General features: G+C 45.6%; 1 protein-coding gene across 5 annotated transcripts in view; it reads right to left on the minus strand.

Annotated features, from left to right (window-relative positions):
• LOC100754902 (ubiquitin-like modifier-activating enzyme ATG7) overlaps nucleotides 1–17321 on the minus strand; it is a 222672-nt gene that overhangs the window by 123129 nt on the left and 82222 nt on the right. For all 5 annotated transcript variants that reach the window (XM_035448952.1, XM_035448951.1, XM_027429133.2 and 2 more), the window contains exon 17: nucleotides 13767–13847. In XM_035448952.1, coding sequence (XP_035304843.1) covers nucleotides 13767–13847 — 81 coding nt within the window. The remainder of the gene's footprint in view (nucleotides 1–13766; nucleotides 13848–17321) is intronic.

Here is a 17321-nt window from a genome sequence, read left to right on the forward strand (position 1 = left end):
CTGAAATGTGACGGGGGGAGAGGGGGAACAAAACAAAACAAAACCCCAATCTCTTTAGACAGCAGGGTGCCCTTCAAAAGACCAAGATGTCTAAAGACAGCGGACAGTTTCAGTTTCCCCACTCAACCTGGCTGCTGACAATATCAAGTGGAATCTTCTTGCTCTACAATGAGCAGTGTCTAGCCTGCTCACATTACTGTGAGGGTGGGAGGCATTTAGCACGCTAAGAATTCCAGACTTCCGTGTCCTCTGAGCCTACAGTCCTTGATGTCTGACAGATGGAACAGCTTTCTTGGTAGCTATTTCATAGGGCACCATAAAGGACATGGAGCTAGCATCCAGAAATGCTACTGAAAGAGCCAAGGATGGAAAAGACAAAACCAGGGCAACTCTCACCACCCTTGTGGGCACTACATGGACCCCACCAGTTTGCAGCCACAGCAGGAATGAGGCAGGGCTCCAGACTTCCAACAAGCAGTGGGAGAGGGATAGCATAACCATGCAATCCTGTCTCCTGTCACTGCTTCACAGAGGCCAGAGATTCGGCAGCCAAGTCACAGGTGACTGCTCCTGCAAGCTTTCTGCTGGCTCAGCTTAAGTCCAGGCATCTGAGCAGATGCTCTGGCCTCAGGACACCAAACATCCTCCCCACCATCACTTTCTCAGGAGCACCAATTGAGGTTGTAAAGAGATTAATAGTTAAATTCCTAGGTGAGCAGACTCTATGAAATGGAAAGATACAGGTTCTAATACCCTGGACATTGCCATCTGCTCCCTCTTAAGTTCCATTGCTTTGGCAAAGAATCATTTACCCTTCTTGTTTCTGTCCCCTATTGTTTCTGTCCTCTTCTGAGGACCTCTAATGATGGGACTTTTTTACATTGTAGATGACAAAATGAGAATATTTATAAAAAAAGAGAAGAGAAAGTCATCTAATTTCTGTTCAAAGGAGCCATAAAGGCACTTCGCTGGGCAGTGTGTGCACACCTTTACTCCCAACACTCAGGAGGCTGAGGCATAAGGATCTCTGTGAGTTCAAGGCCAGCCTGATCTACAAAGTGGGTTCCAGGACTACACAGAGAAACCCTGTCTCAAAAAACAAAAACAAAAACAAACAAACAAACAAAAAAAAAACCCAGACACTTACCCAGTCCCATTGAGTGATGCCAGGCACATAGTTACTTACTTTATTGTTATGACCAGTGAACAGGTATTTAACTTTTTTTTTTTTTTTTCAAGACAGGGTTTCTCTGTGTAGCTTTGTAGACCAGGCTGGCCTCGAACTCATAGAGATCCATCTGCCTCTGCCTCCTGAGTGCTGGGATTAAAGGTGGGTGCCACTACCTGTCAGTATTTTAACTCTTTTATACCAGAGGAAGAAAATCAGGAAGTCTGAGCCATGCCTCCAAAGTTATACAAGGTCACTTGGTGTGTGTGTGTGAGGGGCAGCTCTCATCTCGCTGTCCTGGATGCAGTCATCTGCTAGCATTTAATGGTATATTTATTATGTGATGCCCAAACCCAGCTCCAGGGGATCCAGCGTAACCCTTTATGTAAGATGTCTGTGTATCACCCATGCACACCCTTCTATAGACTGGAATCAGCTCTAGATTACTTAGGATACTGACAAGATGCAAATGCTAGGTACAGGGCAATTATAATACTATATAATACTGTGCAGAAAGAGTAAGGATCGAAAAAGTCTGTACCTTCAGTATAAACTAATTCTTTTCCAAATAGTTCTAATCTCTGATCAGTTGCCCTCATGGAAGCAGAGCCCACAGACACAAAGGGCATTCAAAACCCAAGGAAACTGTCGAGTCACTGATGGCCGCTTATCTACAAATATCTGCTGTTTCAGTTTTTTTTCATCCCTTTAATCTTAAGACATTTTCTAGAAAATTGCTCATTCTGTTTATTCTTAATATAAAATCTCAAATTACTTGCAGAGGCAGGATGGCCTTGAGCTTGACCCAAGTCTGAGGTAACAAGAGACTCCATTTCATAACAAACTTTTTAGGAGCTGGAGATCTGGGTTAGTGGTCCTCACTGCTCTTCCTAAGGACCCAAATTTAGTTCCAGCATCCATGTGGTGGCTAACAGCTGCTTGTTAACTCCAGTTCCAGGGGGCTTATTGCCTTCTTCTGGCCTCCACAGGCAATAGGCACACAATTGGTGCTCATATATACAGCCCCCCCACCCCCACACACACAGCACATTCTTACTATGAGGCCCTGGCCAGCCTAGAACTTGCTATGTGGTTGGTCTCACACTCACAGAGATCCACCTGCCTCTGCCTCTAGAGTGCTGAGATTAAGGTGTGCGCCACCACACCTAGCTTGAAAAATTTTTTAAATAAAAAATTTAAAAATAAATAAACAACTCCACCCTTGAATGCCAAGAATGCATCACTTTGGAGGTTACTAAGAGGAATACAACATAAGCCCAGAGACACTTCCTCAAGGACTCGTCTGCAGTCTCCAGCTGGCTAGGGCTGGCTGAAACCCAAGCACAGCTTCTCTCAGGGAGTGCCCTGTAAGGACCCCTGGGTGGCCAACCTGCAGAGCTAGGCAGGGTGGAACAGGTCTCATTTTCCATGTGTCCTTCCAATGCCTACAGGAAGGTATAGAGCATAAGGAGTGGGGTGGGGGTGGGTTGGGGGTGGAGGGCTGCTGGGGAAGACAACGGCAGCTACTGTATACGGGAACGCTGCCTGCTATGCTGCCCAAATTGCTGTACATGTTTTTCCTTCTCACAGATACTACTTTTCACAAGCATTCCTTTTCATTTTTTTAAAAAAAATTTACACCTGATTTATGTGATACTGGGAATCGAACCCAGTACTGCGGCAAATGCATGCAAGGAGAACACTCTACCTTCTGAGCTACCTCAGCAGTCATTACTTATGCGTGGGTTGTGTGTGGGAATGTGGGTGCACTTCCCCTAAGGCAGATTCATGCGGAGGTCAGAAGACAACCTCAGGTAGTGGGCCTTGTACCTTCTGTCTTGACACATGGTCTTGCTTTTTTTCCGTGCACATCTGGCCAGTTGCCTTTCAAGCTTCCAAAGATTCTCTATCTGCTTCTAATGTCCCCACAGGGGTGTTGAGATCATGGACAGTCACATTATGTCCCTGGCTTTTATGTGACCTCTGGAGATTCTAAGTTGAGTCCTCATGCTTGCATTCAGCAAATAATTTTTTTAAATTATTTTTTTTGTGTGTGTCTTTTCTAGACAGGGTTTCTCTGTGTAGCTCTGGCTGTCCTGGAACTCGCTCTGTAGACCAAGCTGGTCTTGAACTCAAAGATCTGCCTGCCTCTGCCTCCCAAGTGTTGGGATTAAAGGCGTGTGCCACCACTGCCCAGCAGCAAATGCTTTTTATCTGGGTGCTTTTGAGCTCTCTCTTCAGTACTTTATTTCTAAAAATCTGCTCACATTATGACTCCTCTGTGTCAGTCAGATCAAGTTAAATTAGTGGTTAAAGTCAGCATATGGGGATAGCTGCAGGTTTACAGAGTAAAGAATAAACACAGTTCCTTAAAGGGCAGCAATGCTGTGCTCAGGATCCATGTTTGGAATGTATGGGAGCTGGTGTGCAGAATGTGGCACTGCCCTCAGACCCCACTTCTATTATCCCTTCCCTCCAAGGTCCTTAAAAACACCCAGATGCCTCAGCAAGCCTACAGTTAACTGTGCAGACGCTGACGCTGTGTGGTGGTGGGATGATGGGCAAATCTGACCACAGGGAGAAAGCCTGGCCCCATCCTCCCAAACAGTAAACAGCCAGTGCAGGGATGGCCCTGGGTGTCCAAGACACTGAGTGCTCCTCAAACTCACACACTTGGTGGTCTGCTCCCCCAGTGAATGATTACAGTTATCATGCCTGCTGCACTCAGGGCAACATGGAAGACATTTCCCACGTCTAGCGAGGGCTGAAAATTCAAGATGCATTACCTCATGGGCACTTTAACCATCCCTCTGGCCAGGAGGTGGTGACGCACGCCTTTAATCCCAGCACTTGGGAGGCAGAGGCAGGAGGATCTCTGTGAGTTCGAGACCAGCCTGGTCTACAAGAGCTAGTTCCAGGACACAGAGAAATCCTGTCTCGAAACCCCCCACCAAAAAAATAACCATCCTTCTGATAGTCTGGGAAGGGGAACATGGAGGGCTTTTGTTCTTTAGGATAAAACCCAATAAGAGCATTAATTAAAGCAGGGAAGGAAAGACACTCTGGATGTACTGCTGTTATCTCCTAACATAAACAAGTCACAAGGATATTGACTCTGGGGACAGAATGTCAGTTCTTTTTCCTCTCCCATGGCAAAAAGTCTACAGTGCTAAATATTTTCAGAAATACCAAGGTGTGTATGTGGGAGGGGGGCGATGACAAGATGGCTTGGTGGGTGATGGCAGATGCTGATAAAAGCCTGACTGACCTGAGTTCAATCCCTGGGAATTGATGAATTCAATTGATGACTGGTGAAAGGAACATCAACTGTAGCAAGTAGATCTCGACGTCCACTTATGTGTCCACACACAAATAAAACAAAACCAACAAATGCAATGAAAAGGAGCATTCCTTTAAAAAGAAAGAAATACAAGGGTAGAGTAATAAGAGGACATTTGGAGAGGGCATTCCAGAACCTTACAGGACAGCGAGCAAAGCCTTCAGAGAGTTCACTGCCCTTGAATCCAATGTTTAGCCAACTTTAGCAATTCCCAAAGGCAAACTCTTGACATTATCTTCCAAGACAGGAACAGGCCATCAAAGGCGTCGCTAAAGCAGATGGGAATGTAAACACTGAGGGACTCTGCTGGACAAACAGAACACTGAAAGGCCACATCCCCACCTGTGCACCAGCCAGCAAAGGGCACTGTGCTGTCAAGCTTGGTGCTCACATCCCACTAGACAGAGGCCCAGGAGTGGCAGTCTGTCTTCCTTCATTCCCACTTGGTGCTGTTCATAAATGTATCCATGAGCTATTGCTTGTTCTCACCATTCACAACACACTCAATGTTTCTTAGCATCTGCCAGGACCTAGACATCCCTTGCAGCCAATTTTTACTTGCTGAAGATGATTAAAGGGCCTCATGCATAAGAAGTGCCACCATCTAGCTTTACTGTCATGTCCAGAAGGAAATCAACAAAAACTCACCATGCTATCCTCTAGAAATATTCCATAAATTACTAGTTATTATTTTAGTGTTTTGAAACAAGGTCTCCCTCTGTAGCCCACTTGGGCTGGCCTCAAACTCCTACCTGTCTCTTGAGTGCTGGGATAATTAGAGTAATTCACCACTTCTGGCTTCATAAAATTATTTAACTGAATTGCTTTGAAAGTCAGTAAAATAAGTTCATGCACACATGTCTTTTGATATTGCAAACACTCCATTTAAATAGTTATACTGGGGGTGGAGATAGGGCTCAGTGACTGAGGATGCTTACTGCTCTTCCAGAGATGTGTGTTGTGTTCCCAGCACAGACATGGTGCCTCATAAGCACCTCTAACTGTAGCTCCAAGGGATCTAATGCCCTCTTCTGGCCTCTGCTGGCTCCTGCACCCATATGGTGCACACAAACTTAGGCAGGTGCACACATATACACATAAACATAATGAATAAGGGGCCGGAGAGAAGGTTTGGCTGTTAAGAGCACCTGCTGCTTTTGCAGAGGATCTGGGTTCAATTCACAGCATCAACATGGTGGCTCACAACAGCCTATAGCTTCAGTTCCAAAGGATCTGATGTCCTATTCTGGCCATCAAGGGCTCCTGCATGCATGTTGTATGTATATACTCACATAGACACCTACACATAAAAATAACTAAATCTTTATATACTTATACACATACATTATATAGCCTATTCAGGCATAAATATGTATGTACTTAAAAGCTTCCCAGTTTAAGTATTTATATCCTTTACTTCAGTGGTAAGATTGAAGCTCCTACCTGGTCCTTCTGTTCTTCCTGTGTCACTATACCACATAAATAAAGAGAATGAGGAGCATGAAAAGAGACTGCCAGGGCTCCGTGCCCCCAAGGGGAGAACTGACCCACAGAACTCTGAGCAGGGTGAGTGACTTCTCCTGTGCCCCAGTTGGCTGAAGATGGGCACAAGACACACCCAGTGGCAGATCAGTTCTTCATACAGTTTCCTGGGGTTAAAGAAAATGAGTCCCTAGAGAAAGCCTTAAGGGTCATGGTGGACCAGGCTGGTTGCTGGGGTCACCTTCCAGTCACTTGGGCAAGCTACCATAACAAGCCTCAGAGGGCCAGTTGCCCTATCAGGATGACGTCAGGAAGCTACCTAAACACCCTGCAAAGCTACAGTGGGTGTACATTTTCCAAAGGAGCAGGTTGGCTGCTTTTGTCAACATGAACATGGTCCATGACAAAAAGACTTAAGAAAAGAGAGAGACAGAGGTGGGATGGAGGCTGAAAGTGTGCACAATTCTTTCCAAACTAAAAAATCCTAGTGTTTCAATGTCCTGAAGCTGAGCGGGCCTGACAATCAGTAGAACCACTGAAAAAGATGGCAGCCCTGTATTTCCTGGTCTTCATAGCAGGCAGGAGGAAGCCCGAAGGGAAAGGTGTGCTCAGGCGACCACAGGTGACAGGGAAACAGGATGACTTCTGCTGCTGATCAGATGGCCTGAGGGTCAACTGGGAGGAACAAGGCTGAGTCCCCTGAAGTCATGAGGAGCGTGTTTTCAGTGGGCTGTGAGGGGACATGAAGGCAAGTTTTCTGTGGTTTTTAAAAAGCAGGGCAGCCTTGAGCCTGGACTTCCAGTCCTGGACTCTGTCCTTCTTGTACCATCTGTGGAGAAACAGTGCAGCTCGAGGAGGCATCACACTCAGGGACACTTGGGGCCACCACAGTGGTCTTTGTTTTCTTCCTGTTTCTGGTGTCAACACCAGTCCCATGAGTGGGCAAAGGCCCTTGTGCCTGTCCCGGGAAACTGGATATGCGTCAGCCATTGCAATTTCCCTGGGAAACAGAAAATATTTTCCTCGCTCTATGGATGAGGAAATTGAAGCAAAGGGAGAAACATCCGAGATTTTCCAAGGAGGAGGAAGAGCCAAGAGCTGTGAGGTTAGGGCTTATAGCTGAGCACTGCTCCCTGGCTCTGGCGGGACATCCCAGCTCCTTTTGGGAGCCCAACAGCTCTGGAGATTGGAGAAACACAAGTTGCTAAGGACAAGATGTGGGATACCACACAACCACACATATGGATTCCATCACCCATTCAAATAGAAAGCTTAAGGCCTTGCTGGGTAAGTGAGATAGGAAAAGAGGACCAGGGTGGGGGTTACTCATCATTTTCCCAACAAGAGATTTATGTCCCTTTTGGAAGGGGAAGAAAACCCTGGCTACAGCTCTGTTTTGAGTAATATTTGCCACTGAGAAGCCGTATGCAGAAACTCCTGGCAAAAGCCCTTGGGAGCTCTTCTGATTGGGCGCTGGCCAGACATTGTAGAGGGCTGAGAAGCAGGGAGGATGCTTGACACAGTGCTCTAATCTCTCTACCTGAAGCTCATTTCAAACTCCTAGCAGTAATCAAAAAGATGATCTACATGTCACTATGTGCATATTTGCCTTTTCTGACAAAGCAAGGGCACAACCCACAGTTCACAATGGCAGGTAATAGCTGAGGACCCTTCTCCTTAAATACACTTTCATACCTTTTTGTGATTAAAACAGATTGCTAGGCTGGGATATGGTTTGGTGGTGGAGTGCTTGCAAAGCAAACCGGAGGCTCTCTGGCTTCCACCCTCAGCACAGGACATACATGAAAAATAAAATCAAATAAAACCTGCCAGTGAAACAAAGACGGAAAGAACAGCAGAAGCAGATAACTTGAAGAGTGAGGAGTGCGCCAGCACTTATCTCATCCAGCTGACTCACTGGCCAAAGGAAGACACGGGGGCGGGCGGCAAAGGCAGAAGCACCTAGCTTGGGGTCACTCAGCAGGCCAGGGAAGGAACAGCGCCAGGACCCTGGGAATCCCCCACTGTGGCTGCTTAATGCCACAGGCTGGGAAAGCCCCTAAGCTCCAGGCGTAGGTGAGAGAGTTTTACATGGAATTGTAAGATTCAAAACAGAGACAAACGCACTCCACCTCGGGAAATGATGCCCATGTAGGCAAATGGCTGTTCTTGTTAAGTCCTACTGGGCATCCAACAACTTGAGTGTGCAGTTTTCTCTGGCCATCATGTAAACTGTCCTTCTTAACTGGAATTGCTCTTATTCTCTCTCCCATGGGTTAAAGCTGTCTTTTAGAAAGACAGAGTGTCTTTAAATCTGTCTTCTCAACTCAGAAGTGGCTCTCAACGAAGCCTTCTCTGAGTAGCCTCATTTCTACAAACAGCTGAGCTCTGCACCCCACTCTGTAGTTATCTCAGAAGCTGCTGGCCAACTTCTGGGTTCCAGAACCAAAGCTACTGCTATGGAAAGACTGGAAGATGCCTGGACTCCTTAAGAAAAAATAACATTCCTAGTATGTGACACCCTACACTCTCTTGTGGAAGAGAATAAGAAAGTTCTAGAGTGATGGAGGCATTCTACATCCTGTCCAGTCAATTCAATGCCACAGAATTGCTTTAGGGTGAGAGCATTCCATTCTAGGAAGCAGACAAGAAAAAGAGAACTATGACAAAGCTTCAACTCTACTTACTACACTCATTTCTTTTAGAATGTCATGTTTAATGTGTGTGTGTGTGTGTGTGTGTGTGTGTGTGTGTGTGTGTGTGTGTGTGTATGTGTGTACATATGGGCCTGTCAGTCCCTGTAATAAGTGTGTTTGTGCATGTGGTAACTAGAGGTCAGCACTGGGTCTTCTATCACACTCCACCTTTTGTGACAGGGTCTTCCATTGAATCTGCAGCTTTCCTTTCCCTGCTCTTAGCACTGTAGTCACAGATGAATGTCACCACGCGTGGCCTTTGTGCTGGAGATCCCAATTCAGGCCCCCAGGCTTGCATAGCAAGCACTTACTGCCGGAGTCATCTCCCCGGTACCATTTTCTGAAATAGCGGGGAGTAGCAGTTTCGTAACTTCTGTGTATTCTAGATGAGAGCAGGCAAGTCCATCTTTTCAGGATGAAGGGAACAGGTTTCTCCCCACTGGAAAAGGGAACTGCTCAGAGAAAGGAGAAAATTGGGTCCAGACATAGATAGGGCACATTACTTCTTTGGTATTCTTGTCAAATTCATAACCTGAATCTCCTCAGAGACAAACATTATACAGATCCAAACCAAGGGAGATTCTGCAAACATAATGGACAATGCCACAAAAGGCTAAGGGAGTTAAAAAGAAAAGTCACAACTACATAACGGTCGGGTCTGATCCTGAAGTGGGTCCTCACCCGGGAGGAAGAGGAAGATGGAAAATCCATAAGAGCATTACAGGAGAGATGGCAACCTCTGACATCCAGCCTGTGGGTCAGGTACAGTGACTGCTAACACTGAACAGTCTCCGTTTCCAGAGTGCTATGTAAGTGAGAGAGGGTCTTTGTTCTTAGGATATTCACAGGGTGATGTTTGATTGAGAAGGAACAATTCCCTGTTGAGTCTGGAAAATTCGAGACAGAAACCAGAAGGGGCAGAGCTGAGGAAGTAGGCCAGCAGAGGGGAGGGCGGTGGAAACCTCAGAGACCCTGGTAAAGGCCACATAGGAGCTGACTCTGCAGTTTTCTGTATGTTCGGTTTTTTTTTTTTTCTTTTAAAAAGATTTATTTCCTTTACTTTACGTATACAAGTATTGTGCTTGAATGTATGTGCACCATGACTGGTGCCTGAAGAGGCCAGAAAAGGAAGTCGGATTCTCTGGAACTGGACATAGGGATGGATGGATGTGAGTAACCATGAGGGTGCTGGGAAATGAACACAGGTCTTCTGCAAGAGCAGCCAGCATTATTAACTGCTGAGCCATCTCCACTGCCCCATTTTCTGTAGTTTGAAAGTGTATCAGAAGGACTAGAGATGCTCAGTGGTTAAGAGCACTGGCTGTTCTTGCAATGGACCAGAGTTCAGTTCCCAGCACCCACATCAGGCTGCTCACAACTGCCTGTAGCTGCAGTTCCAGGGGATCTGATACTTCTGGCCTCTGCAGGCTCTCCTCTCCACCACTCCCACACATATAATTTAAAATAATAAATCTTTTAAAATTGTATCAAAATACAGAATTACTGAAAAAAAATCCTAATTGGAAATAAAAGAGAGAAAGAAATTAAGAAACAGATTGCTGCTAGTAAATTTCCTCAATGCATTCTGGGGCAGCTTGTCAGGATTTTGCTGTTCACAGTCACACTTGTTGGCCTGACAGAAGTCACCAACACCCTAGAGCTGAAATGCAATTTATGCGCATGTCAAAAAGGTCTCTAAGTTCTGGCAATAGATGCCACCATTTAAGGAAGTTCTATGAAACTATGAAACAGAAATGAAAATGAAAACAAGAAAGCAACCCCTCAGCACCCACACCTGCCTGCACATATGTGAAAGGAACAATTCATCCTGCTCTGTCCCAAGCTGAGATCAAACAGGCTTGGACGTGCTGAGAGGGCAGTGATGCCACCTTCCTAGACACAGAAGCAAAGGCCCATGTCCTCCTTCAACTCAGGCAACATGATGACAGCTACACTGTCAGTATCACTGTTTAATCAACAGGAGGTTTACTACCCTCCTCCCCAGACTGTATCCTGCTTTCCCAGCCCCTCTTTCTGCATTTGAAGCTAAGTCAAGACAAAGACACACGGGGGTGGGCCTAGGCCCTATCCCAAAGAATAAGACAGACTCTGAAGACCCCCTATGGAAGGCCTCACCCTCCCTTGGGAGCAGAAAGGGTATGGGATAGGTAGGGTGTTACTTGGTGGGGGGTGTAGGGGAGGAGGAGAGGGAAAGGGACCTGGGATTGATATGCAAAATAATTTTCTTTCTAATTAAAAACAAATAAAAAACAAACAAACAAAAACAAAAGTAGAATAAGCCTTTCTTCTTGGGGAAAGCACCAAAGGAAAACATCACCTCATGGGAACAAGAGACAGAGTCTCAGTCCTCAGTGGGAAACCCTTAAAAACACCACCACCAGCGCTGGGGAAGATAACAGGAGAGGAGGCAAAAAGAATGTAAGGATGAGGAGGGCCGTGGAATTTGAAGTTCTGGACTTGACATGGTGACTATACTCATAAACTCATAGAAGCTATGGTTACCTGCAGAGTCCTGGGTGAGACAAATCTAGTCAAAATTCCGGCACAGATGGGCGAGGTGTGCCCAAGGCCCCATTCCCTACTGGGGAGCTGCAGCGGTTAACAGCAAGCTGCCGGAGAAAGGATCCATCCTTTTCTGAATGTGTGGCCAATGACTGTTTCCTGAGCTTCAGAGGATGGCCCCACACCCAGACACACATGGAAAGTGCTAACGGGACTGACTAGGTAATTAAAGGGGGGTAATGAAGTTATGAGGGGGTTGTATTGGGGGACTAATTGAGGGGAGTTAAAGAGGGGAGATACAGGAAGATAGGATCATGCATTCTTGTATACATGTATGAAATTCTCCAGAATGAAGAAAAAATAACAAATATCAATGGAGAAATTTCTAGAACTCATTTTTAAGTCCAAAGAATTTTGATTCAAACAGCAGCAATTCAGACATGACTCAGTATAAAAAAAAATCATGCTGAGTAAAGCGTTAAGAAAACATTTAGAGCGACAAGGCGTAATTGGAATTGTCATGTTGAAGTATTAACGTTGGTCTGCAGATGATGGCGAATGACAGGGAAGGGGGCCAAGAAAGTAAACAAGGGGCTTCTCCTGGAAGGAGGTGCAACCTTCTCGGCACAAAGGAAACCCAATATCCAGACCACATGAAAAGTGATCGCTATGGGAACAGTGCAGCTGTGAAAATCCACGTCAGTTTGTATTAACTTGCCTGGCAAGTCTGTGTAATGCAGGACTCTCTGAACGGCCACCGACAGGAAATAACTCTGGTAACAAAGACACCATACCTGTGTTTAATCTGATGCTTACAAGGAGGGAGGATGTAAAACAAAAAAGCTATTCTCTCTTAAAGAATAAGGTGGGGCAGGCAGGCTGAGGTATGTTTGGGGTCTTTATAGACAGTATCTTATGGGCCAGTTTAATTAGAAACAGAACAAGAAAGCAAGTGCTCAAATTTCTCTCTAGAATCCAATCATCTTCATTTCATTGATGAGCTAGACCTGTAGAAAGCCACAGGAAGCTCCTGGCACCAGAGGGTTTCAGTTTGAAAATCCTGCCAAGTTATTTGGAGTCCAATTAGTTCAGTTGTACAAAGAAAGGACAGACAGACAGACAGACAAAATTCATTTCTATTAAGGAGCACACCATCCCTAAACCCATGTCTCTGTAGACAGATGTGTGTGTATATTGCCACCCTCGGGGTCCCAGGGTGACACAGGATACTTTGAGACACAACAGAGGAGTGAACTCAGAGGTCATTTACCCACAAATTATAAGCCTTAAATCTCAACCAGGCACTTGAGATATACAACAATAAAGCAGGCTTAGTTTACTCTCAGAGCAGAAAGGAAAACAAACCACTCTCCATTTGGGAGTGCCTAGATTTAACCAAATTCATCACTGTGGCTTATCAATTCCAAATTCCAGTTAGGCAAACAGGTCAGGGCTTGGCGTCTCAGAAGGCCGTGTGAAGTTATCAACAAATAGAAGCTTTTCAACTCCGAGCAGACTTTCCTAGAATTCAATTTCCTCAGCACTGCCCACTTCAGGAGGCACAGTTGGGAAATCCCAGATCTTTAACTGAGAAATGTCAGCTTTGGATGAGTGGCCCTCATAAGCTACTCTGCATAGCACCCCATGTAGGAAGGAGTTCAAAAGGGCCAGGTTGAAGGCTTATAAAACAATGGTTCTCAACCTGTGAGTCATGACCCCTGGACCCAAACAACCCTTTCACAGAGGTTGCATATCAGATATTCACATTACAATTCATAACAGTAGCAAAATTACAGTTATGAAGTGCAATGAAAATAATCTTATGGTTGGGGGTTACCACAGCATGAGGAACTGTGTTAAAGGAGCAGCATTAGGAAGGTTGAGAATCCCTGACTTAAAGGAACATCCAAAAGGGAGTCAGCTGTCACATACAGTACACATGCAAGAATAACTCGGAGCCTATTAAAAATGAGATACCATGTAGTTTGAGATGCATCAGCCGGTTCCCATTACGATGGACAACAGCCCTGCTCTATTTTTAGAGCCACTGGAAAGATCAAAGAGGAAGGGGCCTGTTCCAACCTCCCAATCCAGGCCCCTCATTTCTGCTTGCTTTTTCTTTGTCATTAGGAACATCTCCAAAACACTCACAGCCAGGACTGCCCGAAATCCCCCACCTTCCGGGGAAAGCTTAAAAACTGCTCTGCTCAGTAGGCTCAAGGAAGGAAACCCTCAGGAGAAAAACAGAACTTCAGGAGAGGTTCATGCTCAAGTTGAAAGTACTGCAGTGCAGGCACCGACCCAGCATCCAGTCAGGCTAGCACTGCATTCTAGAACCAGAGGTTTCCAAGGCTGGCATCTCGGAAGACGAATGCAGATCAACAACAGCAGGACCAAGCCAAGTCTTCCAGGCTCCCCTAACACACACACACACACACACACACACACACCAAATACCGCCCCCCCAAACAAACCATCAAACAACAAAACAAAACACATCCCACTGGCTCTAGTGGGTTAGGTTGAGGTTAATTTCTCGGAGACAAAAATGACTTACTTTGGGTGAACAGGCTGTACATTTGTCAAACGCCAGGCTGACAGGAAGGACATTATCGAACCGTGACAGAAATCCCCGGATCTAAAAACAAACAGAACAGAACAATTACATATTAGGCCAGGGATGAACACATGTGTAAAGATGTATGTCCAGTGGGTGACAAGGAGGAGGAAATGGTTACCAGGGGTCCTGACACAGGCAATTCTGTGAGTGTGAGTACCTCCACCCCCATACTGTAATAGGCTTGGGGTAGAAATATATTAGGTTCTTTATTCCCAAGATATATATGATTTTTAAATATCTGAGACCTAAAATAAAATTTACTTAAAAACACAAAAAGCAAGGTGGGAGAACTAAAGCATGTTTCCAGGCTGTGGTGTATCTCAGTTGGTAGAATCCTTGGCCAGCATGCACAAGGCCTTGGGTTCCATTACCAGCATGGTATAAAGCCAGGCTTGGTGGTGCACACTTAAGAACCCAGCATAGAAGAGGTAGATACAGGAGTCCAAAGTCATTCTTGGATACATACATAACAAATCTTAGGCCAGCCTGGTCTGTCTGAGACCCTTTCTCAAAAACAAAATGAACATAAAAAGACTGTTTAAAGAGGTGTCTGAGAAGTAGGTGCAGCCAGGGGGTAGGATGCTTGCCTGGCATGCAGGGGGCCAGGGTTCCATCCCAGCCTCATAAAACAGAACAAAGCTGGGTCATCTAGGTTGCTCTGACTTTCTTCTCCCACGGAAATACAGAGGCTTAGAGTAAGCGTGCATTTCCACAGTTCTCCACGGGCTTCTCGAGGGCAGACAGCTTGGGGACAACAAAGGGCAGAGATTGTCCTAAAGGTAGACTCAGGGACTAGCTGCTGAATGCAGACCCCACAGAAATAAAAATGCATAATCACACCATTGCTGGGGAAACAGCACCACCTTGAGCAGAAACATCTGATTGCAAGCAACAAGTCCACTTTGAGAGCAGCTTGTGGGTCCCACCCACCAAGGTTGAATAGTGATGGGCAGCTGCAGCCTGTTTTATGTACCAGGGAGATACAATTAAATGCATGATGATAAACCTTGGGCATTTCCACAGAAGCATCTGCAGTAAGCAAGACAACACAAATCTTTTTGAAGTTCGCCTGATACCAGAACTTCCTGTTTTAAGTTGCTGAAACCTAGGCTCATAAGGTGAAGCAGCCTGACAAAGCAAGCAAGAGGCAATAAAGCCAGGTTCCCACTGCTATCATGGACACCATGACCAAAGGTGGGTATCTCAGTTAATTTTCTGCTGTTGTGAGAAAACAGCATGACCAAAAGCAGGAATCTGGAGGCAGGAGCTGATGCAGAGGCCACGGAGGAGTGCTGCTTACTGGCTTGCTCCTCATGGCTGCCTAGCCTGCTTTCTTATAGAAAGAATCCTGGACCAGGGATGGCACCACACACAGTCTCTCTCATCAATCACTAATTAAGAAAATGCCCAGCTGGACAGTGGTGACACACGCCTTGAATGCCAGCACTTGGAAGGTAGAGGCAGGCGGATCTCTGTGAATTCAAGGCCAGCCTGGTCAACAGAGTGAGTTCCATGACAGTCAGGACTACAAAGAGAAGCCTTGTCTCAAGAAATTAAAAATAAATAAATAAATTTAGAAGAAAGGAAGGAAGGAAGGAAGGAAGGAAGGAAGGAAGGAAGAAAGAAAGGAAGGAAGGAAGGAAGACAAGGACAATGCTCTATAGGCTTGCCTGATCTTATGGAGGCATTTTTTAAAATTAAGGTTCCCTCCTCTAGGTTGTATCAAGTTGACATAAACTACCTAGCACAAGTACTAAGTCAGAACTTACTGACTCCCTGGGAACCTTTGAAAATGTGACTTTTACTTTCTGAGAGATGGATGCAGTGGCTATTTTACATACTAGAACAAGAGGCCTCGAACTCACTTAAGTTACTTTCATATTGAGTTCTTTTAAAGCAATCAGATTTAACACATTTCCCATTAAAATACCGTTGAATGTAGCCTACAAAACTGTCTCCATTCACGGAGCTTCTGTTGTCATTTCTGGTCTGTAGAATTTTTTCTCTAAACTTATGGAATGGGGAGCAGAGCTGGAGGGAAGGGAGAGAGTAGACCTAGTTATGAGGCTGGAAAGGAGGAGGAGGAGGAGGAGGAGGAGGAGGAGGAAGAGAGAGAGAGAGAGAGAGAGAGAGAGAGAGAGAGAGAGAATGCGAAAAGGCCAACAGTAACACGGGTGTCTTAGGATTACTATTGCTGTGATGAAACACCATGACCCAAAAAGGCAGGTTGGGGAGGAAAGGGTTTATATTTGGCTTACACTTCCATGTCTGTTCATCATCAAAGGAAGTCATGACAGAAACTCAAACAGGGCAGGAACATGGAGGCAGAAGCTGATGTAGAAGCCACGGAGGGGTGCCACTTACTGGCTTGCTTTCCATGGCTTGCTCAGCCTGCCAGCTAGCTTCAAAACCCAGATCCACCTACGAGCCCAAGGATGACCCCACTCACAGTGGGTTGGGCCTCAATAACTAATTAAGTAAATGCTTTTCAGCCAGATCTTATGGAGGCATTTTCTCAATTAAGATTCCCTCCTTCCAGATAACTCTAATTTGTTATCAAGCTGACATAAGATCAGCCAGCTCAACAGGTCACAGGTGTCTCACTAGGACCCAAGCCATCTCACCAGCCTCGTGAGTTAATCTTTACTCATGGTATGAAGTAAGGGTTTAAAATCTTTCTTTTTGCATGTACAAATTCAGTCTTGGCACGGAGGTTTCTGTTTATTTTGAGACTGGGATTGACTCCATAGCCCAGGCTGGCCATGTACTACCGAAATCCTTCTGTTGGTGCTGGGATGGCAGGGTGAGCCCCCCACACCCAAATGCAGAGCTACCACAAAGGAGGCTTGGTGCATTGTTGGAAAACCCTTTCTCCAAGTGTCATCAGTTGACTATGTGAGTAAGAGTCCAAGGCTGCAGGATTTGCATACAGCAAGGCTATGGACCATGAAGAATTAAGAGGCCAGAAATGAGCGCTTAGGTATATGGCCAACTATATTCCCTCAGCCTGACAGGAAATCATAAAACTTACGAGGAGTTCAGCACCATACTTAGACCCACTCCCAGAGTGACGCACAACCCAGGTTATGCAGTTCTAAAGGATGTACCTAGACCTTTTCCAAGAGGCCAGGCTTCAACTCATAGTCAAAGAAAGCAAAGATCTATCCCATATTGGAATTCTTTCTACAGCTTTAGAAAGAGTACTACCATTCTACCTTATGAGCCAAAGCAATATTTAAATGAAGAGTTTGTGAAATGGTGTCAAAGATTCTGTTCTCTGACCTTTTCTGTTTTTAAGACTCATTGTGTGTGTGCGAGCGTGTGTATGCGTGCATGCGTGCAGTGCCATGGAGAGAGGTATGAGGATCCCCTGGAACTGGCAGTTGTGAGATTTCAGACTTCGAATCTGGGAACTAAACTTGGGTCCTCTACAGCACTAGCATGTACTCTTAGCCTCTGTGCCATCTTTGCATCCCCCACTCTCCCTTTTCA

Source organism: Cricetulus griseus, chromosome 8 (genome assembly GCF_003668045.3).
Source record: "Cricetulus griseus strain 17A/GY chromosome 8, alternate assembly CriGri-PICRH-1.0, whole genome shotgun sequence".
Classification (NCBI taxonomy): Eukaryota; Metazoa; Chordata; class Mammalia; order Rodentia; family Cricetidae; genus Cricetulus; species Cricetulus griseus.